The following is a 26,443-nucleotide window of genomic DNA, read 5'->3' as shown; positions in this document are numbered from 1 at the left end:
CCTTTTTATTTTTATTTTTTTTATCGTTTAGGATTTTGGGTACGGCAATTTTTTCGAACTTCTCCATTGGATCCAGTCAAAACCTTGAGAACTCCCATCCGGGTTATTGACAAGGCGAAAGACTTCCTCAGGTCTTCGAAATCTTTTGCGAATTCCTGACTTATTTCATCGGTGATGTTTCCATATCTTAGCTCTTGATCAACACCAAGAACAGCTTGGTTTGTTTGAACCCGTGAGTAAAATTTGTTTGTGAACCGATAGTTTGAGCCTGAATCTGGATTTAGATAAACCAGCTGATCCCTTTGTCCTTTGATTCGTTCTTTCGGGCAGTCCTTTCTCAGTTGATTTAGAAACGATTTCTTCATGCTGGGGTCTGGTTTTCCTGTGTTCTTGAAATTGTATAGACGGTCTCTTATGTATTGACAATGTGTTTTCCCTAATGAATGTCCTCCTGCATTTACCCAATAAGGGATAAAAAGGAATGTCAGTCGAATGCATCAAAAGAAGTAACACGTTCTAAAGAGCCTGTTTTGAATTTGCTCACCTAGCAGGGTAACGTAGTCCAAAATATCTAAGCCCTTAGATTGAAAGTATGCGAGTCCGTCTTCCCATGAAATTGACGGTTGAGGTAGGTCTACCCAAGAAGCCTGCGAACTATAACCGTCCCTTCTTCCCAATAATACAGGATATGAAGGCGCACCTGCCTGTATGGGAACGAAGTTATTCGTCACAACATAAAAAATCTCTACAAAACTTTGGAAACTTAAACTCTAGCGAGAAAGAGAGAGAACATACGAGATGGATAGCATCTCGAGTGGCAAGATTGAGAATATCAGCGCACGATACAATTCCAGGACATCGTTCTTCAATCACTTGCTTGATTTTATCGATAATCAGAAAGCCTCCAAGCCCTGAATTTTGTGACGCCTTCTTTTCCGATTGTGGACCATCCAACAAGATTGAAGCATCACAACCCTGACCATAAGAATACAAGACAAATGATTATATTATTGGAATAGTTAGGAAAAGTTTTAATTAACATACATTGACCATGCAATCTGCATAAAGCAACTTAAGGAACTTGGCAGTAATGCTCTTGTCGAGGTTCCAATAAAACCGGACTTGGTGATTCACATAAGTCTCCACATTAGGGCAAGTACCATTAATTGGCTTCTTGTAGAATTTTCTCGACAGTTGTTTGCTCTCCGGTGGTAGCGTTGATGCAGCCTCACTAACGGAGACGAAAGCCATGGCTAAAACCGAAGCAACCAAACAGAGTTGAATCTCTTTTCCCATCTCAGATTCTGATTGAAAAAAAAAGAACACCAATTTTGCTTGTTTTGGGTTTTTTCTAATTAAAAATTTGTTGAAATTGCATTTGAGTTGGTTGATGTTATCGGTGGTGTGTGTATATTTATAGTTGGAGACCGTTGACATTATATGTCTCATGTGGATGCCAACTTGTTTACATGGAGATTAATAATTAAATATTTTATTCTTGTATTGTTTTATGTTTGAATTAATAAAAATACTAATTGGTTTCCGGTCTTAACGGCTACTTAGAAGGATTTCCTCAATTGCTTGCTTAATTTTCACTTGCCAATAAACCTTAATAATATTATAACTTTTAAGCTAAGTCGGTTTCTTATTATATATTTTTTTGATAGTTTCTAAGAAAAAGAATTCTCATTAAATGGGGAACCGACTATGAGAATATTAAATATTTTGGCATTTATTTTGAGAAACAAATACATAAATTTGTTAAAATCATTTTAATTTAAAGCATGCATAAAAATTTGAATACATAGGCCTTTTCAAAGTAGATTGACCATCACCATTGATGTTAACCAAAAACTCTATATTCGCAGGGTGCCGAAATGAATTTTGAACACTTTTGACTTATTTTTTTATAGTTTAATTTTTGTATGGCAATTGAATAATTGATTAAAGAGGGAAAAAATGCAAGTAGGCGCGTAACTTGTAGTGGCAATAGAGACCTGGCCGACCATTAATAGTGTAAGCAAATTAAGCGTCCTAGTCAGCTATATGAAATTTTGATCAATAATATGAGTTCATTTCAAACAATCTTTTAAATAAAATTTCATATCTATCTATATTATTATAATTAGAAACACTTTAACATTATTAAAAAAAATTAAAAAAAATCAAAAATCACATTTATCATCTCAATAAGTCTTTCTTAAATGGATAAGAAATATGGTTTGAGTATAAGAAACCATAGATGCTCAAGAAACCATAGATGTGTCATATGTGTCTACTCGTGTCTGTTAGATAAATAGTTTTAGGCTCTAGGAGAGCCTATCTATCACATTGATATGTCAAATCTTTTTTTAAATGTTTCGGAGTGAAACTCGAATGCATGATTCTGAAAACATGAATTTATGTGTTTTATCACTAAGTTACGAGGCTTCTTATTCATTTAAGAAATCAAATTATAAGCAACTATTTTCTTAATATCCAGGTTTCATGCATGTTGAGCATGCCTTTATTTTGAGATGGAACTATGAATTTGTTTAATGTCAAACATTGCAAATCCCGGTTAAGGACTGGAAGACCTCACACTTCTTTTTATATTACCAAAATTTTGAAAGTCTAAGATTACTTTCAAATTATTTTATTTTAGGTGTCATCTGAATAAGACGAAAGAATATGTGTTATTAATAGACATTGCTTACTCTCTTCTTGACAATTCATATATCTCAAATAGAGTAGTTTGTGCTGCCTATCATTTCCACCACCCTTTTGTTGTTTATATTTGATCTTTTATTTGAATAGTTTTATTAAATCCAACATTATTTGAAAATGTTCTGCTCAGAAACAAATTATTTCTGAAAATTCTTAGGCTCCAGAACTAAAAGTAAAAGGATAAAATCCTTTTTTTTTTCTTTTCAAATTGGATAAATGTTGGTTGGTTGAATACTCTCTTTATATATTTGAATTAATTGGAAAAAATGACTCCACCACTGGTATGGTTAATCGATTTAATGGATATTATTAACATAAAAAAACTTTCTGCAATAAAAAAACTAAAAAGACTAACGCGAGTTTTTCAAGAGTTTGTTTCTCAATATTATATAGTTTTTTTAGAGAGGCTTAGACAATTTTTTTTTGTTGGATCATAAATCAAGTGTCATAAGTTCGATTTTTATTTAAAACGCTTTAAGTTGGTAGTAATTTTTATTTTTATTTTTTGTTTCACCTAATTTGTTGTTATTGACTTTTTATGTCTTTTTTTTGTGTGTGTGGCTTTTCTAGTCTATCATTTTACTTACTTTCTTCACATTTTCTTTTAAGTATTTTTCGATATCTATATTTATATATATATATATATATATACATATATATAATAATAATAATACTTAATTTGAATTTACTAGGTTTACCGCGTCAAGAGCGGTGATTAATTTGAATATATATATGAGAGTAAATGAATATTTGAGTCGGATCGTGGGTTGACCAACCCATAAAACTTTGAACGATTAAAAATAAAACAAAAAATTCTATATGTATGTTTTGTACTTACAATCTAACCAAATAAGTACAACCCTTTAACCAACCAAGCTAATAATTCATTATATTTTAAATTAAACACTAAATTTAATGAACGTGCAACATTCCTAACAATATAAGTTCAACTTTTTAACTAACTAACTATATATATAATAATAATGCTTAATTTGAATTTGCTTGATTTGTCGGGTCGAGAGCTGTGATTAATTTGAATATATATGTGAGGGTAAATGGATACTTGGGTCGAATCATGAGTTGACCTACTCATAAATTTAAAACGGTTAGAAATAAAATTAAAAATTCTTTAGGTATGTTTTGAACTTTCAACCTATCAAAATAAGTATAACTTTTTAACCAAGTGTGATTGAAGCGTGATTTTTTTGAGGTATAATAGGTCGGTAACAAATGAGGGTGGTTAAAAAATATGAATCAAATATTTTATTAACCAAATTGTGAGGTCACCAAGGTTAAATATCAATTGAGATTGGTGATTTATTTTTCTAAGGATAAGACACGTGTAAGAATGTGATTGGGATGTGGTTTAACAAGGGATAAGAGGTGGATAACAAATGATCGTGTGGTAATAAGATTATGATTAAGATTGATGGTTGGTTTTATGAGGAATAACATGCGTTTGAAAATGTGATTGAAATTGATGGTTGGTTTACCGAGAGATAAAAAGTATGTGAAAATATAATAAAGAGACATATGAAAAGTGTGAGTCATAAGATATCGACTAATTAATTAATTAATAATAAATATTAAATACTAAATATATATATACATAAATAAAATTATAAAATTATTTCAACAATCTTAAATGGTCTAGTGATTAAGGTGTTCACATTTAATATTTAAGACAATGGTTCTAATCCCCAAAACTATAAATCTAAAAGTGAGTATTATAAATATTTGAGAGATCGATGTTAAAGAATGCATTCTTGAGTATAATATATGGTGACACAACTTTTAAATAAAGAATAAGAGGCATGTAAAAGTGTGATGTCAAATTTAATAGTTGATTTGACGAGCATTTGAAAGTGTGAGGTAATGAGATGGAGGTCGGGTGGTGGGTGGTTTGTCAGCCGAAGGATAAAGAGACATATAAAAAAGTGTGAGTCACAAGATGATGGTAAATGGGGGGGGGGGGTTAATGGTTAGTTTAATGAGGTATAAGAGGTGTGTGAGGTCAAATTTATTAGTTGGTTTGACGAGCATTTGAAAGTGTGAGGTCATGAGATAGAGGTCAGGTGGTGGATGGTTTGCCAACCGAGGGGATAAAGAGTCATATGAAAAAGTGTGATTCGCAAGATGATGGTAAATTGGAGAGTTAGTGGTTAGTTTGACGAGGTATAAGAGATGTGTGATCAATTGATATTGGTGGTTGATTTATTGAAGTGGGTGTAAAAGAGGTCGTCTAAGATTCATGGGTTGTTTACCGAGGTGGTAAAGAGGCATATGAAGGGATAAAAAGACATATGAAAAATGTGAGTCACAAGATGATTGTCAATTAGGGATTAATGGTTGGTTTGACGAGGGGATAAAATGTGTGTTATCGATTGGAATTGGTTGTTGATTTTTTGAAGTGGGGGTAAAAGAGTTCGACTAAGAACGGTAGGTGGTTTTCCGAATGGATAAAAAAGGCATATGAAAAAGTGTGAGTCACAAGAGGTCAACTAAGATTGGTGGGTGGTTTCCCGATGGGATAAGAGGTGTGTAAAAGCGTGTGAGGTCACGAGATGAAATATTGATTGAGATTTGGTGGTTGTTTTGTCGAAGTGAAGGTAAATATAAGATGTTTTCTTAACAAATTAGATATTAGTTGTTAAAAATATATGAATGAAATATTGATTGACCAAAGTGGGGAATGGTTGTTGATTTGTTAAAGTAGGGGTAAAAGAAGTCGCGATAAGAATAAATACGATGAGATACGAGGTGGAGATTTGTGGTTGATTTGTCGGGATAAAAAGCCGATAATAAAAGGAGATATCTCGACTATTAAAAATATATAAATGAGATGTTGATTGACCAAAGTATAAACGTTTGTGAGGTCACAAGATTAGAGGTCAAAATTAGGTTTGGTGAGTGATTTTTTGAGGGGATAAAGAGACATATGAAAAAGTGTGAGTCACAAGATGAGAGGTCGATTAAGAGATTGATGTTTGGTTTGATGAGGGATAAAATGTGTGTGTAAATATGTGTAAGGTTTTGAGATAAGATATCGATTGAGATTTAGTGGTCGGTTTTCCGGAAGTGGGGAATGATTTAAGAGGTTGGTAACAAATGGGATATTAGTGGTTAAAATATATGAATGAGATGTTGATTGACCGAAATATAAAATTATATGAAGTCACGAGATTAGATGTCGACTGTGATTGGTGAGTTATTTATCGAGGGGACAAAGAAACATATGAAAAATTATGAGTCACAAGATGAGAGGTCGATTAAGGAATTGGTATTGGTTTGACGATGATAAAATGTGTGTGGAAATGTGTGAGGTCACGAGATGAGATGTCGATTGAGATTTGGTGGTTGGCTTACTGAAGTGGGGTAAAAAAAGAGGTCGCGGTACTATAAAAGCGGATGGTAATAAATCAGATATTATTGGTTAAATATATGAATGAAATGTTGATTAATTAAATTGTAATATGTGAGGTCACGAGATTAAAGTTTGATTGTGATTTGTGGATAATTTTCCGAGTGGATAAAGAGGAATACGAAAAAGTGTGAGTCACAAGATAAGAGGTAGATTTGTGGAAAAGAAGTCACGGTAAGGGTAAAAATCATGAGATGATAGGTGGGATTTATAAGGATAAGATACCGATAATAAAGAAGATATTGGTGGTTAAAAATAATATGAATGAGATTTTGATTGACCGAAATGTGAAAATATGTCGCTCACGATACTAGAGGTGATTGAGATTGGTGGTTGATTTGTCGAGTGTGATAAGATGCATGCGAAAAATATGAGGTCATGATATGAGAGGTCGATTGAGATTGATGGTTGATTTGACGAGAGATAATAGGTGTGTGAAAGTGTGTGATGTCACAATATTAGATGTTGATTGTGTGATTAGTGGTCGGTTTGTCAAAGTGGTGGTAAAAAAAATCGCGGCAATAGATAAGAGGTCAGTAATAGTATAAATCACGTCTAACATTATTTTAAATAAAAACGAACTGTATAACACAATTTTAAGTAAAATTTCTGGATCGATCAATAGTAACTAACAAGATTAACTTAATTTTTATAAATTAAAACTAATTTTAAATTAATTAAATTTGAATAATATTAATTTTATCTAAAATATTTATAAATAAATAATATTTTGTTTATATCTTTATACATTTTTATTCATTCTAATATTTATTAAAACAATTAATAAAAAATAACTTTTCTCAACTAACTTAGTTGTGAGTATTGTAAGTCTAATTGATAGATTCCATCCTTTTAGTATTAAAAATAGACCTTTATGTGTAGTTAAAGATATGAAAAAATGTTGACCATGAGGTACTGAAATTCTTTTAATATGTGTTGGATTATTATTAATATAATACAAATTTTCACTCCCTTGGGATAGTTAGAGTTTATTTAAAATGCTTGGATTAAATGGTTTCTTTGGGGAAGTAGAAGAAGTTCAAGAAAGTCAGCCAGATCGAAGACCCTATTTTATTAAAAAAAAATTAGATTTTTAATATCTTAATTATTTTAGTTAAAAAAAAGTTTATTTGATTTCGTAAATGAATAGACACAATTTCGAAGAATCATATATATGTTTTATAATATAAGAACTATTATGGATTCTCATATCTATTCTTTCCATTCTCATTTAAAGTTGATTTTTGACTCTAAGAATATTTTTGTCAGTTAAACTAACTTAAGAATCATATCTAATATACATGAATAATTAACTAATAAATTGAATAAAAATAACATTAATAGACAGTAAAGTAGGAAGATTTGACTAACTTCTCTTATAATTAGTTTAACTTTATTGAATATATATATATAATGGTCAATTTTCAAGTATTGACATAATAAAAGGTCAATTTTCAAGTATTGACATAATAAAACGTGCCCTCGAAATAATAATTACAGTAGTTGAATTAATTATTACAAAATTAATTTAGTAGTAGTAACAATGAAGGAAGTGTTTGAGAGGGTGGTGGCAAACACAACTGTAAAGATGACTAAATTTAACTTCACTAAGAAAGCTCCTCCGCCCACTAGTTCATTAACAATTAACTTTCTAATAAAAGTTTAATATGTCATCATTTTCTATTTAAAATTTGATATTTCATTTTCCTTTTTAATATATAAGAAACAGTCACCTTATTATATTTAAGAAATGTACGTTATATTATTCTTTTTGCTTTGGAAAAATGTTCAAGAAAAAAAAAAATGAATTGTTTAAGCACAATTATTATGATAGCTTTTGTTCCTTCTCTTAAATTAGTCTATTAATCTCAGACTTTTATTATTACTTGATTTTCTTTATAACTTGGTTGAACTATAATGCTTCATTCTATTGGTTGAGAGGTCTCTTATCTTTTTTTTTTTTTTTTGGAAAAAGGAATTAACGCAATTTCATTAAAAAAACCCAAAAAACGAGAAAAAAAATCACGAGTTTAAGAAATTATTTTAGACTGGCCTAAAATGATTTTGTAGTCGTAACATTCTTAATAAAAGCTAAAAACGTAAATGAATTATCTGTTCATAATGAGAAATTAACTATTTATGTCATCTATATTGAAAATACTCCTTCATTCTTACCTACCGAATATGTTCTTTCTTCTCCTAGCTCACTATAAATTTGGCAGGATTTGTTATCTTGGATTCTAGCCATGGGAAAGAAACTCCCAATTGCTTCATTATTTATGTATGAATATAGTAGTAAAAAACTAAACCCTAATTATACATGCAACTGGTCAGAAATGTAAAAATCATCTCCAAACATTTGTTTGTAGGATTGAAAAGTTGACATGGTGTTAAAATAAATAAAAGATAATTATTAATAAATATTTAAATAATACAGCGTTATCTTCCTGTATTAAAAAAAAGTTAAATAACAAGTATTAAGTTATTTGAGAAAATTTTGGCAATATCAAAATATGGAATCAAAGTTATTTGAGAAAATTTGTGGCAATGTCAAAAAATATGGAATATGAGATGGGATGGTTTTAATATAACTTTTTTTGGAACTCAATTTCTCAAATTAATTTATTTTCTATATTACAAACTTACTTAGTTTATTATTTTAATTCAATTTATCTATCTATATTTTAATATTTTTTTAATATTATAAATTATTATAAAATACATTATAAATTTAATTATTTATATTATATATTTAAGTTATTAATAAATTAAATTATTTATAATTTAATACATACATATTTATATATTAAAAATATTATTTATTTTATATTTTAATATATATAACTAATTATATTAGATTTTCCCAACCATACTTGATGGTGAGAAATATGATTATCATATTCTTCATAGAAATTTGAGAAAAATAAATAAACTAGTCAAAAGACAACATATTAGAACTTAAATAAATATTTCACGGAAGGATTATAAATGGTGAGAGTATAAACAATGAATGTCATACAACATGAAACCAACAATGTTCTTAATAAAATTACTAACAATTAAAAAAAAATGATTCTAATCATTTTTATCAATTATTAAATTATGTAATTGTTATGGTTGAGATATTTTAATTAATTAGTTATAGTAAATATTTATGAAAATGATTAAGTGAATATTTATTATATTATATAAATTAGTTAATAATATATATATATATATATATATATATATATATATATATATATATTCAAATATTGATAATAATTTGTGCTAGGATCGGGATCGACGATGGAGACAGAGTCTCACAAAGTTGAACGCATACACACACTTCATTTGATATTAACTCTGTTAGAAGTTAATATCGATTTCTATTCTTCGCAAGTCACCACAAACTCTTGAACCGAGTTCAAGTGAGGAAGTGTTTGTTTCAACTTGAAGCAACAAATAAATGGTTGAAAGATTTAGAAAGTAAAAAACACAAGACACAAGAGATGTTTATGGATGTTCGGAGTAAACTCTCCTACGTCACCTCTTCTTCTCAACCTCGAGAAGGATATTTTTCTCAACCTTGAGAAGAATATTCACTAGAAGACTTTGGTTTGATTACAATACGTATACAAACCCAGTCGGACAACCAGAACTTAGACGCTGCCTGTTTTCGAACTCCTAGTACACAACACTTGTTGAATAGATACAATCTATTCAACTTACAAACAATCACACATATGTAAGGATTAATACAATACTTTGTATGAACTGTCTCTCACGGAAAACGCTAAGACAAGAGCTTGAATATATATATTTGTAGAGAGTTTAATTAGCAAGAGAGCCTAGATCATCAAGTCTTCTACTATTTCCCTTAATCTTTTTATATATCCAAAGCACAACAACGATCATATAACGGATGTTGGAAAAAATTAAAACAAGAAAAAAGAGAGTTAATTAAGAAAGACATAGTTTAATTAACTTTAAAAGGTTGTTTTGTTCAACAGAGAGATAGATAGATCAGTGAGCTATATTTTTTTCAAAGTATTTAGTGGATATCCTTCCGGTTGTGGAAGAAGAGGTGACGTAAGAGTTTTATCTCTGAATATCTATAAAACTCTTAGTGTTCTTACTTTCTGCCATTTACATTTAGTTGTCTAAAGCTTCAAATCCAACGAACACTTCCGCACTTGAATCTGTTTCAAAAGTTTGGAGGATTTGTGAGGAATAGAAACATATACTAATATGTTGGGTCAAATTATTTTGACTAAGGGTCAAAGTATTCTAACTAATGAAATTTTGATAATGAGTTGGTATAAAACTTAAACTAAGCCGTCTAATTGTTTTTGGTGCAGGTGTATCGAAAACATGTTATATTAGACTAAGTCTGAATGAGGTTCATTAGACTGATTTGCTATTAGACACATAGATTTATACGTGCAGTCTAACAGATACATAGTTAGACGTGTAGTCTAACAAATACTTAGTTAGACGTGCAGTCTAAGAGATACGTAGTTAGACGTGTAGTCTAACAGATACGTAGTTAGACGTGCAGTCTAACAGACATAGTTAGACGTGTATCCTAACAGATACGTAGTTAGACGTGCAGTCTAACATATACGTAGTTAGACGTGCAGTTTAACATATACGTAGTTAGACGTATAGTCTAACAGATACGTAGTTAGACGTGATGTCTAACAAATACGTAGTTAGACGTGCAGTCTAACAGATACGTAGTTAGAAGTGCCATCTAACAGATGAGAGTTAGACGTGTAGTCTAACTCCTTTAGATTAGTTTGAAGGGAAACGTAGTTAGACGTGTCGTCTAACAGATGAGAGTTAGACGTGCAGTCTAACTCCTTCAGATTAGTCTGAAGGGAAACGTAGTTAGATGTGCCGTCTAACAGATGAGAGTTAGACGTGCAATCTAACTCCTTTAGATTAGTTTGAAGGGAAACGTAGTTAGACGTGTCGTCTAATAGATGAGAGTTAGACGTACAGTCTAACTCCTTCAGATTAGTCTGAAGGGAAACGTAATTAGATGTGCCGTCTAATAGATGAGAGTTAGACGTGCAGTCTAACTCCTTTAGATTAGTCTGAAGGGAAACGTAGTTAGACGTGTCGTCTAATCCCATTAGACCAGGTGGTGTAATGGATCCTGCTATTAGACGTGGGCGTCTAACTTCATTAGACTTGTCAGTCTAAGTAAAAAACGTTTAATGCCATGCTTAAGCAGTTGTTTAAAGCTAGCATCCGTCTACCCACGATCAACTAGCTGTATGCTAATCTTGCTCCACTTTTCAGTGTAGATCAGTACGATAGCCAGTTACAACCAATTAAATAATGTCACATAAGCAAATATTCTTCCCATTACTTGTTTTTTGCAGGACAATCCTATTAGAATATTCGGCGCACTACCATATTGGTACGACCACGATCCTGGTGCTTAGTGTCTGTTGTACCTGTGTACTATGGAGGCGTTCTAATGGAAGTTCGCCACGTGTCATTACAGAAGATTCGACTTTTGGTTCCTGCTCTCTATTTAAAGATCTTCAAGGATAACGAAAGAAGAAGTCAGTTGCTGTACATTGAGAAATACGCATACGAACGAACTACTGAACTTACTCATGAATTGATTTCTTGCTTTAATGTGTGTATATCAAGATAGAGATATAATCAAAGTATTATCTAGCTGAGTGATATTCTTCAATATACTGTAAGTTGAACAGAGTCTGTTTTGTTCAACAATGAGCTAGCCGTGCAACTGTATTTGATTCTATGAAACGTATAGTGAATCCTTCCGGTGGTTGGAAGAAGGGGTGACGTATGAGTGTTTTGCTCCGAACATCCATAAACAAACTGCTGTGTCATTTACTTTCTGCCATCTTCTCATTTTTTGGTTCTTAGCTTCAAACCTGAGCAAACGTTTCCGCACTTGAATCGTTCAAGAGTCTACAAGGGTTTGTGAAGAATAGAAAGTGAATTAAATCCCTAACATGATTTCTATCAAATCGTTTATCCGAAACCGTCATCAATAGCCAGACCCCCGTCTCTATCGATTATGCCGATCCTATTAATTGGTATTAAAGCCCTGTTTTTTCTCAAGCTTTCACTAAAAATGTCAACCATAACCAAAGATTCTAGTGATACCGCAATCCCCACATTCTCAAGAGAAAACTATATCGTGTGGAAGAAGAGAGTTCGTGCTCATCTTTCTTCTCTTCATGATGATTTGTGGAGTGTTATCATAGATGGTCCCATCAAGATCGATAAGGAGAAATCCGAATGGACCAGTGAAGACAAGAGGAAGAACAATCTCAACAACATGTCTTTAGATGTCTTATACAGATCTCTTGATGACAATATGTTCAACCACATCATCGAGTTTGATACTGCCAAGGAGATCTGGGACAGACTTACCCAACTGTGCGAGGGAAATGAGCAAACAAAAGAAAATAAGATTATGGTTACCACTCAATAGTTTGACAGTTTTAAAATGCGTCCCGAAGAAACGATGAACGAGTTTGACACAAGGTTCAACCAAGTTATTTCCTCTCTATCTATTCTCGGTAAGACATATAGCAACATGGAGGTTACTATCAAGGTCATGTGTACTCTTCCAAGGGAATGGGATATAAAGACGATGGCCATGAGGAAATCCAAAGACCTCAACAAGATCTCGCTCTTTGATTTGTTTACTGATCTCAAGGCCCATGAGTTCGAGTTGAACTCAAGGATTGAAGAAGATCATTTCACATCCATTATCATTGACAAAGCTTTGGTGACCACTGAAGAGCTTCCTGCCACTCGCGATGTGCAGACAACAGCTCAACAACTTAGCAGCGATGCTATGTCTCTCTTTGTAAAGAAGTTTGGCGACTTCATTAAGAAGAGTAACTCTAACTCAAGCTCTTCAAACTCTAGTGATAATAAGAAATCCAAAGCTAATGTTAAGTGTTATAACTGTGGCATTTTAGGTCATTACCAATTAGAATGTCGGAAGCCTAAGAGTGAAGAGAAGAAAAATGACAATGAAAAGGAGCTGAAGGCTCTTATGGAAGGGGACGGGAAGAACAGACAAAACTATTGTGATTCTTACTTCTCATCCAGCGATAGTGATGAAGACGAGGCGATTTTTTCATGGCAAGAGAAGAAGAAACCCATGAAACTGAGGTATTTGACTTCTCCTCTGAAAAGTTTTCAAGGGAACAACTGGTAGCTGCACTAAATGACATGGTCATAGAGTACAGAAAGCTAGCAAAAATCCCTAAATAAAACAAAATCTTCATCTAAGGTGTCTCAACCGATTTTATCTCATACTCAAGAATCAAATGTTTTTGAAAAGAAAGTAGTAGAGATATCATCCGAGAATGAGATGCTCAAGGAACAGATTCAAACTCTTTCTTCTGAAAACAAAAGGTTAAACTATATTGTTAGTGCTTGGACGAGGTCTAGAGAAGCTGTCAAATATCAGATTAGTCTGTTGAAACTTGCTGGATCTAGATCCGGTTTAGGATTTGATGGCAATGACCCAAACCAGTCCTGCAAAAAGTCAAACTCAGCAACTGACAAGCTTAAGTCAATAAGTTTTATCAAAGGGAGTGTGACTGATACTGAATCTGATCCGATTCATGAAGAGGTAGCGTTGAAGAATGAAATAACTTATGTTCCGCTGATTGTTAGTTGGTTGAAAATAAGTTAGATGCAGCCAGAAAGTCTGGCAATCTAAAACCTGAATCAAAGTCAAGGAGTTTTAAGAGAAAATCATCTTCAAAAACTAAAGGATCAGTGGCTAGCAGAAAGGCGTCAGCTAAGTTAAAATCATACGAATTAATCACAACACAAAATGGGAAATCCATCAGAATAACTCAAATATGAATTCCTAAGGGATTGATTGATCGAGGACCCAATTGAATGTGGGTACCAAAGTTTGTAAATATTTTCTTGTCTAGGTGATACTGAAGAGCTTCAGGAAGGAAGCATGGAGCATACTCTTCTGAGTATACATTTTAGGAGACCAACAATGGCATTTTCCATTCTAGAGGACTAAGTGTTTTTTATGTTTTAAAAATATTTTTTTGTTCTTAAGGACCTCAAAATATTTGTTTATTCATTTTTTTCTTGCACAAAATAAGAGGGAAAATTTATTATGAAAACAAAGACACACGCAGACAAAATGCCTTAATCGGTCTATTAGACGAGGTCATCTAAGAGAAATAGCATGTACTTAGACGTATTTTTACCAAGACACACGAGGTCTATTAGTCTATGTGTCTTGGTTAATAACCTGCGTGGTTAGACGTATACGTCTAATAGACGTTAGACGTTTTTATGATAAGAGCAAGTGGATGCTCATGTCTAACCAAACACACGTCTAATACGTGCTGTTCATGCATAATTAGACATCGACGTCTAATAGGCGTTAGACGTTTATGAGACACGTAATTAGACACTTGCGTTTAATAGACCCATGCGTCTAATAGACGTTTAGTTTTCATAGATTGGTATAGTAAGAAAAATGTCTAACTACGTGTGTATTAGACTAATCAAGGACAGCTGTCCCACGTGCTGTGATGTCTAATTTTTCCCGCTCAAACATAAACATAGTCATCCCTGAATAACATGAAGACACACGTCTTTCAAGTTAAGAGAGAATGACTAATATATCCTTAGAATAATGATGACTGCTTGGAAAGGACGTCTAATTTTAATGAATGGGTCCTACCCAGGAAATATGATGGTTATCCCATGCGACTCTTGGGATTCTATATAAGGACATTCTGCATGAAATTGAAAAAGCTTTTTTTCTCTCAAAATCTCTTAAGAACCCTAGATTTGTTCGATTTCTCTTTAAGAAACCCTTGTTCATCTTGTGTCTGTTCGTATTCTTTCAAAATGGGCAACAAGAGAATCACACTTGGTCATTGTACTCTGTAGGTCGACTTCCCTTCTGTCTATACGTTTGATCAGCTAGATGTGGTCGACATGTTCCGATCCCTTGAATATTCCGGTCTCGGAAAGTACCTCGGAGGGCCGTTCATATTCCACGAAAAAGAAGTTATGGAGTTTTTCAAATCGGCGACGATGATTGGCGACGATGATTGGCGATTCTATTATTGCAACGGTGAATGATACTGAAATATCTTTCAACGAAGCATCCTACGAGGAATTCTTTGAACTTCCATAGGAGGGGCACACGTTCAATCATTCTCTGCCATCTGAAGTCACGACAGAAATGAAGACAGTTTTCTTAGCCGACGGCTCGGAGATTCGATTAAACGGGAGTAAGAAAGCTCTCAAACCCCACTTTATTTTGCTAATGATGTGGTTGCTAAAGCGCTTCAAGGGAAGACAGGCTCTTTCCATCTCTATAGTCAAGACCGTTTTGACTATATGACGACTATTTCTAAAGGGATTCAGGTCAAATGGTCCTCAACCTTGTTCATAAACATGTGCGCAACGATTAATAAGGAGAAAAAGGAAAGTGTGAGTTTTTCTGCTCAACTCTGCCGTCTGCTGGAACATTTGGGGTCCCCATGGGGGATTCTAAGCCGATCAATTCTACCCGAGTGTATAACGTGTTCACTGTTGCCAACACCCTTGTCCGAATGAAGAACAACAAGGAATCGTTGTCTGGAGCATCAAGCCAATAGACAGGAGGAAGGTATGTTACTCGTTCCAAGCAACCAGTGGCTTCTATTCTGTCGATAGGAGCTAAGAGAACGAGAACAATCAATGAATCAGAGGATAGTTCCACTAGTCTGAAAAGCTCTTCGAAGAAGGACTCTGGAATAGTTGATTCCCGAGTTAAGCAAGGTCCATTTGAACTTGCTGCTGTCCCAATGTCTCCCCTGTCCCCAACCGCGAGTCAGTTAAGAAAACCTGCTAAGTCCTCCGCTTCAAGAGGAGATAAATCAAAGGAGCCCATAACATCTAAGTTTGTGAAAGTATCGTCTAAGGTAACCCCATCTCAATCTCATGCCAAAGTGCCTAAATTTAATGTTTCTGTGGTGGAACAAGATATATCTGTTTTTATTCCTGTTGTGGAACCTGCTGTCGGGCCAACTATTGAGCCAGTTGGTCCAAACATTGATAATCATAACTGGAATCCATCTCCTGTCCGTGAACCCGAGTTTGTAGCAGCTGAAGCTATAGTTTCTTTTGAACTAGAACAAGGTGTAGTTCTTACCCTTGCTGCTGGTAATGCATCTGAAAAGGCCCTTTCTATGCCAGTCGAAGAGCCCCCTATTTCCAATTCTATCCCAACAAAGTCCGTAGTGACTAGAAAGCTTGTTCAGTCAAAACCCACGCCAGGACTCTTTGCTAGACCCCTTTCTGCTCCTGAGTTAATGCGTTCCACAAGAAAAACTGCTGGAATCGGGGAACCGAAGCCTACTCCAAAGCCGATTGAGGTTATTAGAAAATGGAAGGATGTTACAACCGATTCTAATGAGGAGGTTTCTAAAGCAACCTGCATTGTCAATCTTATGATGGATCAGTCCAATGTAAATGCTGCTGAAAAGATTGAGATCTTTGATACTTGGGTCTTGAACAAAATGTCTGTTAAGTATGATGAGGTCATCAAGGGTAAAGACATAAGTAGTCAATGGTTGTAGCTAGTCAACACTGAAAAGAGAGTCCTGAAATGGGCTAAGACATCGGAAGTTTATAAAGCTCTTAAGAGAAAAGAGCTAGTTGAAGAAAATTTGAGAGGAGGAGCTCTCTTTCCGATTCTTCAAGCCAGAAGAGACAATTTCAATCCTCTTGAGAGGAATTCTAAGGCAGAGGAGAAAACTCTGAAAGGACTAGACGAGATTATGCAAGATTACATTTCTATCCTTGTCAGGTACGTTCATGGAGAAATTGCTCCGGGGTTAGTCCATTTGGAAGTTCCTCAGATGAAGATGAACTTATGGATCTGTCCGATGATTGTGATGTTGCTGAAGATGAGGAAGCCGCTGCTCTTCTTATAGAATTGGGAAGTTTTTCAGCTGAAGAAAAACGTCTAATGGCCCAACCCAGAATTGAGCAAATTGTGGAACCCATTCAATCCAATCCCATTATTGAAGAAGAAGAAGCGGTTAAGGAATCTGTTCAAGCTTTTGTTACCAAGGAAAAGGAAGTGTTGGAGTCCCCTATTCTCGAAGCAGAGGCTTCTCCAGAAAAGGAGGCCGAAGTTAGTCAGCCTGATGAAGCTCGATCTGAGGGGGAACCCTCAAATGACAAGGAATCAAAGAAGAGTTCCTCATCTGAGGGGAAACATGATAAAAATAAAGAATCTTCAGAAGAGCTTCCTCTATCTCAATGTTTTATTCCCGGTTCTCCCAAGCCTCGACCATTTCCTGATATCAATGCTGCCAATATTCATGATGATGTTGTCAACCTTCCTCATCATTCAGACGGGTCGCCCGATCTGGTTCACATGGTACGTGAAGATTTTGTTGATGATAAAGAAGAAGGAAAGTTTGAAAGTGATTTAGAGAAGGATGGACCTGAGCAGTCCATGCAAGTTCACACCCATATTAGTCCCATTTAGACCACTCCAGCAGATTCTCAAGAGATTTCATCTAATGAAGGATCATCTGATGGTGGTACGAAGCTTATGAAGTCTATGACAGCATTAATGGGCAATCTTCAGAAGAATATGGCTGAAATGCAATCCAATATGGTAAAGATTATGAAGACTTAGAAAGCAAACAAGAAGGAATTTGCCGATCTTCTTAAAACCCATAATGAGATGGAGAAAACATTGAAGAGGAACACATACGAGATTAATACCCTCAATAAGACATACACCAAATTTGAAAAGAACTTCTTCAGACGAAAAAGCGATTTGATCGACTGTGAAAGGGAAAATGCCGTTGAACTCCATAATGAAGTTATAGATGAAATTAGTTTGCTTCGAAATCAGATGGTTAAAATTCAAGGCAATATGAGCAGAGCTGATGCTGAGAGGTTGGAACAGGCCGATTCCTTTGCAAGGAATATTCAGGCTGAAGAAGATGCTAAGGCTGCTGCCGAGAAAGAGAAGAATCTCATTACTCAAGGCGATGACAATAGCGGCAGAAGAGGCGGTGGTGTTTCAACAGACACTAGATCAAAGCGAAAGCCAACCGGTGATGATAGCGATAGGCCAATCAAAAGAGGCGGAGGTCGCATCGGTGATCGTGGTGGTAGAAGTAGTGGAGGTGATCGTGGTGGTAGAAGTGGTGGAAGTGGTCGTGGTGGCCGTTCTCTCCCTCCGTTTTGAAACCTTATGACTGGTGAAGAATTCAGCTGTCAAGGATCTCGCTACCCAATCGACCCACTCATGAAAAGGGAAGATCAATAATCTCTTTTCTCCTAAACTATCTTCTGTTAGTTTGTGAACTTGGTTCTTTAAACTTTGATTCTGAATATTGGTTTTTGGAACTTATTTCTGTAAGACTGGTGAACAAGTTTGACTCTTTCTTCTATTGGATGGATGTTTATCTCTTAAATTGTTCAAATTTTTAACATCATCATCAAAAAGGGGGAAATTGTTGGGTCAAATTATTTTGACTAAAGGTCAAAGTATTATGACTAATGAAATTTTGATGATGAGTTGGTATAAAACTTAAACTAAGCCGTCTAATTGTTTTTGGTGCAGGTGTATCGAAAACATGTTTTATTAGACTAAGTCTAAATGAGGTTCATTAGACTAATTGGCTATTAGACACATAGAGTTAGACGTAAAGTCTAACAGATACGTAGTTAGACGTGCATTCTAACATATACGTTGCAAACTACCGGATTTGCTTACGTGACAATTTCAATATTTTCTCAACCGGATGCACAATTTCCCTAAAATAATAAAACTTTAATTATTATTTGAACTTGGTGAGATTCAAACCTTAATCACCCATGTGACAGGTAAGAGTACTTACAACTGTACTATAACACCTTATTGTTATCTTTAAATATATTAATATACTTGATATGACTTAGAAATTATATATATATATATAAATAATTTAACTTAAATATATATTTGAACTTAGTTTTATCCATTCATTATCAAAACCATTTCATAAATTAAAATCTAACGATTTCTACCTTTTTGATTATAATCGTTGGCTAATTATCCTAAGTTAATTAGCTAGTTTAATATAATAATTTCTCTTTTTTGATTATTTAAACTAAATTATCAAAAACAGGCGAGTTTATAATTAAAATAGTTTATGCATTATTTTAATATAACAATTCTAAAATATTTCTAAGGTAAGAAAATTTAGACTTGAGAAGTGGTTTCGTGAGGATGTTAACAACTTCATGCTCGTTGTCTTCATATGCTATGTTTGTCAACAACCTGCTGTTCAGATATCTTGCATAACTTCCACGCTGCAGTCCTGCTTTATCTCCATTCATAGACAACAACAAATCTGGTACCCATTTTTCTTTGGATCCGTGGCTTATTAGTCCCTTAGTAATCTATACTTTGATTATTTTGATGGACTTCCCGTTGTGTGTGTATACTGTATTTGGTAGATTGCTCTCTTCATGATGATGATTCTTTAGCTTCAAAGGATGATTTTTGGTAAATATTTCTTGACTTAATGTCATGTTTTTCCTTGCCATACCAACTGACTGTCCTTCTCTTAGGTTTATGCCAGCTTGAGATTGAATTTATATAAATCATCTCATTCTTTGAAATCAAATCATCATAGCTTGAATTAGTTCCTTTATCAGTTAAACTACCCTGACAAAACTTATTGTCTTAAGTTTGTCTTTTGTCGGGTTTAACTTTTCACAAGATCACTTGTCTAGGATGACATTGTCAAATCCTAAACCAGATTTGCATCCGGAAGGCCTCAACATACTTATATGCTGTTTGACTACAATCTCAAGACCTCGTCTAGGAACTAACCACATAAGTCAACCGTTGATTTTCAGCGAAAGTGTTTGAATCTTTTCCTTGAGCTTCTTATTCTCAGATGACAGCTCAGACACTTTGTTTTCAAAATCTTTTGGTTCAGAAGTTTGAGATGAAAAAGAGTTATCAGGTTCATATTTCAATCTCATTTCATTGAAAAAGTCTGATAACTTCTTGTACTCAATAACTATGTCATTAAGTGCAGCAGTTAAGTCACCTCTTGTAAATTCTTCAAAGGAGAAATCAAATACCTTAGATTCTTTCTCAACCGTGAAGTAGGTAACAACTTTATCATCACTGCCACTAGATGATGAGTCGTCCGAATCACTATCGGCCCATTTTCCCTTGCTTTTAGCAGCCATCAGAGCCTTCTTCTCTTTCTGGTTCTCCTTTATTTGGTCTTTTTCCTCACACAATTGGATCAACTTCTCCCAAATTTCTTTAGCAGAGGAGCACGACTTGATCGTACTGAACATATTCTTGTCCAGAGACTTGTACATAATATTTTTGGCAACATTATCCAGGTTATTCATCTTCTTATCTTCAGTCGTCCATTTGCATCTTAGCTTCTCAATCTTTATCGGGCCATTAGTGCTAACATACCACATGTCGTAATCTTGTGAGGCCAAATGCACCTCCATGCGAATCTTCCAATCTACATATTCTTCAATGCAGAACATGGGGGGCTCGTTGATGAAAGACATGATGATATTTGAATGCTTGAGAATAGAAGCAACTTACTTTGATACCACTTGTTAGGATCGGGATCGACGATGGAGACGAGAGTCTCACAAAGGTGAATGCTTACACACACTTCGTTTGATATTAACTCTGTTAGAAGTTAATATCTGTTTCTATTCTTCGCAAGTCGTCACAAACTCTTGAACCGAGTTCAAGTGCAGAAGTGTTTGTTTTGACTTGAAGAAACAAATAAATGGTTGGAAGATCCAGAAAGTAAAGAACACAAGACACAAGAGATGTTTATGGATGTTCAGAGTAAACTCTCCTACGTCACCCTTTCTTCTCGACCTCGAGAAATATGTTCTTCTTAACCTTGAGAAGAATATTTAGTAGAAGACTTTGATTTGATTACAACACGTATACAAACCTAGTCGAACAACCAGGACTTAGACACTGTCTATTTTCGAACTTCTAGTACACAACGCTTTTTTAATAGATACTATTTATTCAACTTACAAACAATCAAATAGATGTAAGGATTAATACAATTCTTTATATGAACTGTCTCTCACGGAAAATGCTAAGGAAAGAGCTTGAATATATATTTATAGAGTTTAATTAGCGAGAGAGCTCAAATCATCAAGTCTTTTACCATTTTCCCTTAATCTTCTTATATACCCAAAGAACAACAACGATCATATAACAAATATATTTATTTTAGAAGACACCAGTCCTAACTTGATGTTGAATTCTAGAAAAGTACATAAGAAAATATACTTATTTGATCGTGTCTGTACTTTTATGATATTAGCCAATAATTTATTAATGGAGCCTTATTTAGGTCTGTCTCTGTTGCTGTGTCAGATTTCCCATCCCAAATTGGTGATATGCTACTTTCCCAGAAATCCCATGACGAATGGCTGAGATTGATCAAATATTGGGAAGTGCTTATACAGATTACCTACCGAAGTCCAAATAACCGGATACGCCTCATTAAATGCCGAAATAAATAACCAGCCGAACGCGCAAACTACCAGACGCACATAATACCAGATACGCCATTGAAAACTACCGCGCCATATTAAATGCCGAAATAAAAAACCATCCGGACGCGCAAACTACTAGACACACATAATACCGGATACGCCCTTGCAAACTACCAGACTTGTCTACGTGGAAGTTTCAATATTTTCTCCGCCGGATGTGCAACTTCCCTGAAATAATAAAAATCCAATTATTATTTGCGATTGGTGAGATTCAAACCCTGGTCACCCGTGTGACATGTGATAGAGAAATTAAGTAAGTTAATTTTCAAACCGGCCATACATTACGATTTTTGAATATTTATTCTAAATAATCAAAAAGGGAGAAATTGATAGAAAAATTAAGTAAGTTAATTTTTGAAACCGACAATAAAACTAAACTACTATTAAATCTTATGTGCATGAATAGATCGACTCGTATAAACTGGCTGGAACTGCATAAATCGACTGAGGAACATATAAAAGCAATCCAGCTCCAGATGATCAATCCATGATCAAGAGAAACCGGTATCAACATATCTCAACATTCTCAACAGACCGGCTAACAAAGAAAAAGTTTACATTCCAAGCCGGATCATACTATGAAAGAGTCAACCGGAAACTCCGAACTACAAAGATGACGTAATGTGACGAAATAGACGTGTCTTGGAAAAATAAAAGAAGATAAGATCCGGATCAGAAGCATGCGAGCAAAACAATGATGATCTGCGAATCCGACTCAGACAGCCGGAAGGTGCATGCCTGACACGTGTCCAAATCGGCCAGCCGGCTACGTCATTTATACCTGAAAGGTATCTGCATGCTTGCCAAGTGTCAGGAAGTTGAAACGTGCAAGCAACCTCTCTAAACCGGCGTGAATTTGAATTGACCAATCCCACGGTGAGAGAAGAAAGTGACCGTTGGAATGCTCTTCACTATAAAAGGAAGACGAAGCGACCTCATTAACAGAAAGTAACGAACATCTTAAGAGAGAGAAAGAAATCTCACGCACGATCCAAAACTGTTGTATCATTTACCGAAAGCTTTGATTGTGTTATGTTAGTTTATTACATCAAGAGTGAGTTGGTGTAACCGGCGAGTAGCAAGTTAGGCTCGACCGGCAGTATAATTGTTGTAACTTTGAAAGTTAGTGGAGATCCTTCTCATAATCTGAGAAGAAGGGGTGACGTAGGAGGGTTTGCTCCGAACATCCATAAAAAATCTTGTCTCATGTCTTTTTACTCATTTCCTGCTTATTTACACTAAAACCGAAACATAATCTTACCTGTTAGGATCGGGGACGCCCTTGGAGGACCGGGGGTGTTTCCGGTTTCGGTAAGGGTGGCCGCTTACAACACACACACTTTTTGGTGATAGTCCAGTTAGAGACTAAAACCGCTCTTAACACTACACAGATTGTCACAGACTCTTGAACCGAGTTCAAGTGCGGAAATGTCCGTTTCAATCTGAAGCAACGAATACAATTCGGATGAAGTTTATGAGGAGTCGGTTTAAGGATATGAGTGACCGGTTTAAGGCGTATGATTAGTTTGAGGTTAGGTAAAGTAAATAAAAGCAAAGGAAAGAACACGAGACAAGGATTTGTTTATGGATGTTCGGAGCAAACCCTCCTACGTCACCCCTTCTTCTCAGGTTATGAGAAGGATCTCCACTAACTCTTTAGAGTTACAACAATACTGCCGGTCGAGCCCAACTTCGCTACTCGCCGGTTACACCAAACTCACACTTTGATGTAATACAACAACTCAACACAACAACACACAAAAAGCTTCCGGTTTTAGGCAAACCGGTTTTTGGAATATATGACTTTATCTCTCTAACTTAATGATTTTCTTAAAAAGATGTGATTGATATTTTTCGCTTGATCACTACTTTAAATGAAGACGTCTCGTCTTCCTTTTATAGCTGAGAGGACACAACGGTCATATTTTCTCTCTCCTGGTAATGATCAAGAGGCTTGCACGCCTTCCCTCTTGGACAGATCAATTTGGACACATGGCAGACATGCGCTTTAGCCGGTTTGCATGTTGGACACATGGCAGACATGCACTTAGCCGGTTTGCATTTTGGACACATGACAGCTCTTAGTCGGCCGCCTGACAGCTACCTGCTGCCTGGAGATTGCTTCTGGATTTGGACAAGCATGCCTGACAGCTACCTGCTGCCTGGAGATTGCTTCTGGATTTGGACAAGCATGCCTGACAGTTACCTGCTGCCTGGAGATTGCTTCTGGATTTGGACAAGCATGCCTGACAGTTACCTGCTGCCGCTTCTGGATTTGGACAAGCATGCCTGACAGTTACCTGCTGCCTGGAGATTGCTTCTGGATTTGGATTACTCATTTAATCAACCGGAACATACCCGGAACCGGAACATTTATGACTGAGCGAATCATTTAATCAACCGGAACATTCAGCATTTAATCAACCGGAAACGGAACATTTAATGACTGAGCGGCTGCATTTAATCAACCGGAACATTTATGACTGAGCGGCTGCATTTAATCAACCGGAACATACATCATTTAATCAACCAGAACCGGAACATTTAATGACTGAGCGGCTGCATTTAATCAACCGGAACATTTATGACTGAAGCGGCTGCATTAAGTGTCGGTTGACCAATCCGGTTTGACTGAACTTTACTGACCGGTTCCGGACTCCTTGACTGAACTCCGGTTGACCAACCGGTTGACTGAGCTTCTTGGACGAACCGGTTGCTTTTACTGCAAACCGAAGTCAAACAACCGAACGATATATATATATTTCCAACCGAATGGATTTTGCTCAATTTCCCTGAAATAGCAAAACTTTAAATATTATTTGCAACCAGTGGGATTTGATCCCTGGTCACCTATGTGACAGGCAGATGTGTTAACCACTACGCTACAACAGCTTCTTGTTATTTTTAAACCAATTAATATACTTGATATGACTTAGTCGTTTAACATATTTATTTAAACTTAATTTATCTATTCATTAAACCTTTCATAAGTTCTAACAATTATTTTCTAACAATTTCTCCCTTTTTGATTATTTAGAATAAATATTCAAAAATCGTAATGTGTGGCCGGTTTAAAATTAATCTACTTAATTTTTCTATCAATTTCTCCCTTTTTGATTATTTAGAATAAATATTCAAAACTTGTAATGTGTGGCCGGTTTTTAAAAAAGCTTACACTTGTTTGACCGGTTTTAAAGAGCTTACACTTGTTTGGCCGGTTTTAAAGAGCTTACACTTGTTTGGCCGGTTTTAAAGAGCTTACACTTGTTTGACCGGTTTTAAAGAGCTTACACTTGTTTGGCCGGTTTTTGGAAAACTTATATTTGTTTGGCCGGTTTTTGGAAAAACGGTTTTGTTTAAGGAATTTTTTTTTTTTAACAAATTTTCTTCAAATTTTGTAATCTAACAATTCTAAACTATTTCTAAGGGAAGAAAACTTAGACTCGAGAAGTGGCTTTGTGAGGATGTTAGCCACTTCATGCTTTTTCCCTTCAAATGATGTGTTCGTCAGCAGCCGGCTGTCCGGATGCCATGCTATCTCTTCCAAGCTTCTGTCTTGATTTACCTGCATTCATAGACAATAGAAAATCCGGTCCCCATTTTTCTTTGGGTCCGTGGCTTATTAGTCCCTTGGGAATCCAGACTTTAATAAGTCGGATAACTTTCCCGGTTATGGTTCTAATTACTTTTCCGGTGCTTGGTTTTACATCTTTCTGTTGTCCTAAGAGTGCCTTATTTTGTGGGTGTGTATCGGTTTGTTTACCTGCTGGACGGTTGGCTTTCCTTTTCTCAGGATGAAGCCATTTTTCCGAGTCAGTTGGACTTACATATTTTATTTCTTTTTCCGGTTTTAGATCACATTCTTCCTCATTTTCGGTTGATGAACTCTTGACAAATCTTATGAAAGGAAGATTGTCTTTTGTGAGTTTCATCCCGTTGGAATGCTTGTGAGTGGCGGATTTGTTATAACCAATACCAAATTTACATTTGGGATGTCTTTGGTAATTAGACATCTGGCTTACCGCTTCACTAGATCTCTTCCAAGAAGCCGTGACATATTTCATTCTCTCATTTTCTTCGGTTAACGATTGGACTGTCTCCTTGAGCTTCTCATTCTCTAAGGATAGTCCAACCGGTTCGTAAGTCTCGGTTCCGCTTGGCTCACCAGCGGTACCACTTGACTTTCCGGTTTCATATTTTGTTTGAGTCGGTATTAAAACAGCCAATTTTTTGAACTCATCGACCATGTCATTGAGTGCAATAACTAAGTCTTCTTTAGTAAATTCTTCAGAAGAGAAATCAAATACCTCAGATTCTTTCTCAGCCGCGAAGCATGCATCAACTTTATCATCGCCGTCGCTGGATGATGAGTCGTCTGAATCGCTATCGGCCCATTTGCTATTGATTTCATAAGCTATCAGAGCCTTATGATCTTTCCGGTTCTCCTTTATTTGGTCGCTACCCTCACACAGTTGGATCAACTTCTCCCAAATTTCTTTAGCAGAAGAGCACAACTTGATCTTACTAAACATGTTTTTGTCCAACGACTTGAACAAAATGTTTTTAGCAACATTATCCAGGTTATTCATCTTCTTATCTTCCGTCGTCCATTTGTATCTTGGCTTATCAATCTTTATCGGGCCATCGGTAATAACATACCACATGTCATCGTCTTGTGAGGCCAAATGCACTTCCATCCGTATCTTCCAATCA

General features: G+C 35.2%; 2 protein-coding genes across 2 annotated transcripts; one reads left to right on the top strand and one right to left on the bottom strand.

Annotated features, from left to right (window-relative positions):
• Positions 1–20: 20 nt before the first annotated feature.
• On the bottom strand, positions 21–1,296 carry LOC124943410 (probable peroxidase 26). Its single transcript, XM_047483917.1, has 4 exons — positions 1,045–1,296; positions 796–975; positions 545–704; positions 21–451 (listed from the first exon to the last, which is right to left on the bottom strand). Exons 1-4 carry the CDS (start codon positions 1,294–1,296, stop codon positions 21–23), a joined length of 1,023 nt encoding a protein of 340 aa, XP_047339873.1.
• A 16,553-nt stretch (positions 1,297–17,849) lies between these two features.
• On the top strand, positions 17,850–18,362 carry LOC124943409 (single-stranded DNA-binding protein 1-like). The gene has a single exon (XM_047483916.1). The coding sequence runs from the start codon at positions 17,850–17,852 to the stop codon at positions 18,360–18,362; it is 513 nt and encodes a 170-aa protein (XP_047339872.1).
• The last annotated feature ends 8,081 nt before the right edge of the window (positions 18,363–26,443 follow it).

The sequence above is a fragment of the Impatiens glandulifera genome, chromosome 6 (assembly GCF_907164915.1).
Source record: "Impatiens glandulifera chromosome 6, dImpGla2.1, whole genome shotgun sequence".
In the NCBI taxonomy this organism is placed as follows: domain Eukaryota; kingdom Viridiplantae; phylum Streptophyta; class Magnoliopsida; order Ericales; family Balsaminaceae; genus Impatiens; species Impatiens glandulifera.
This window is presented reverse-complemented; position numbering and strand designations above follow the sequence as displayed.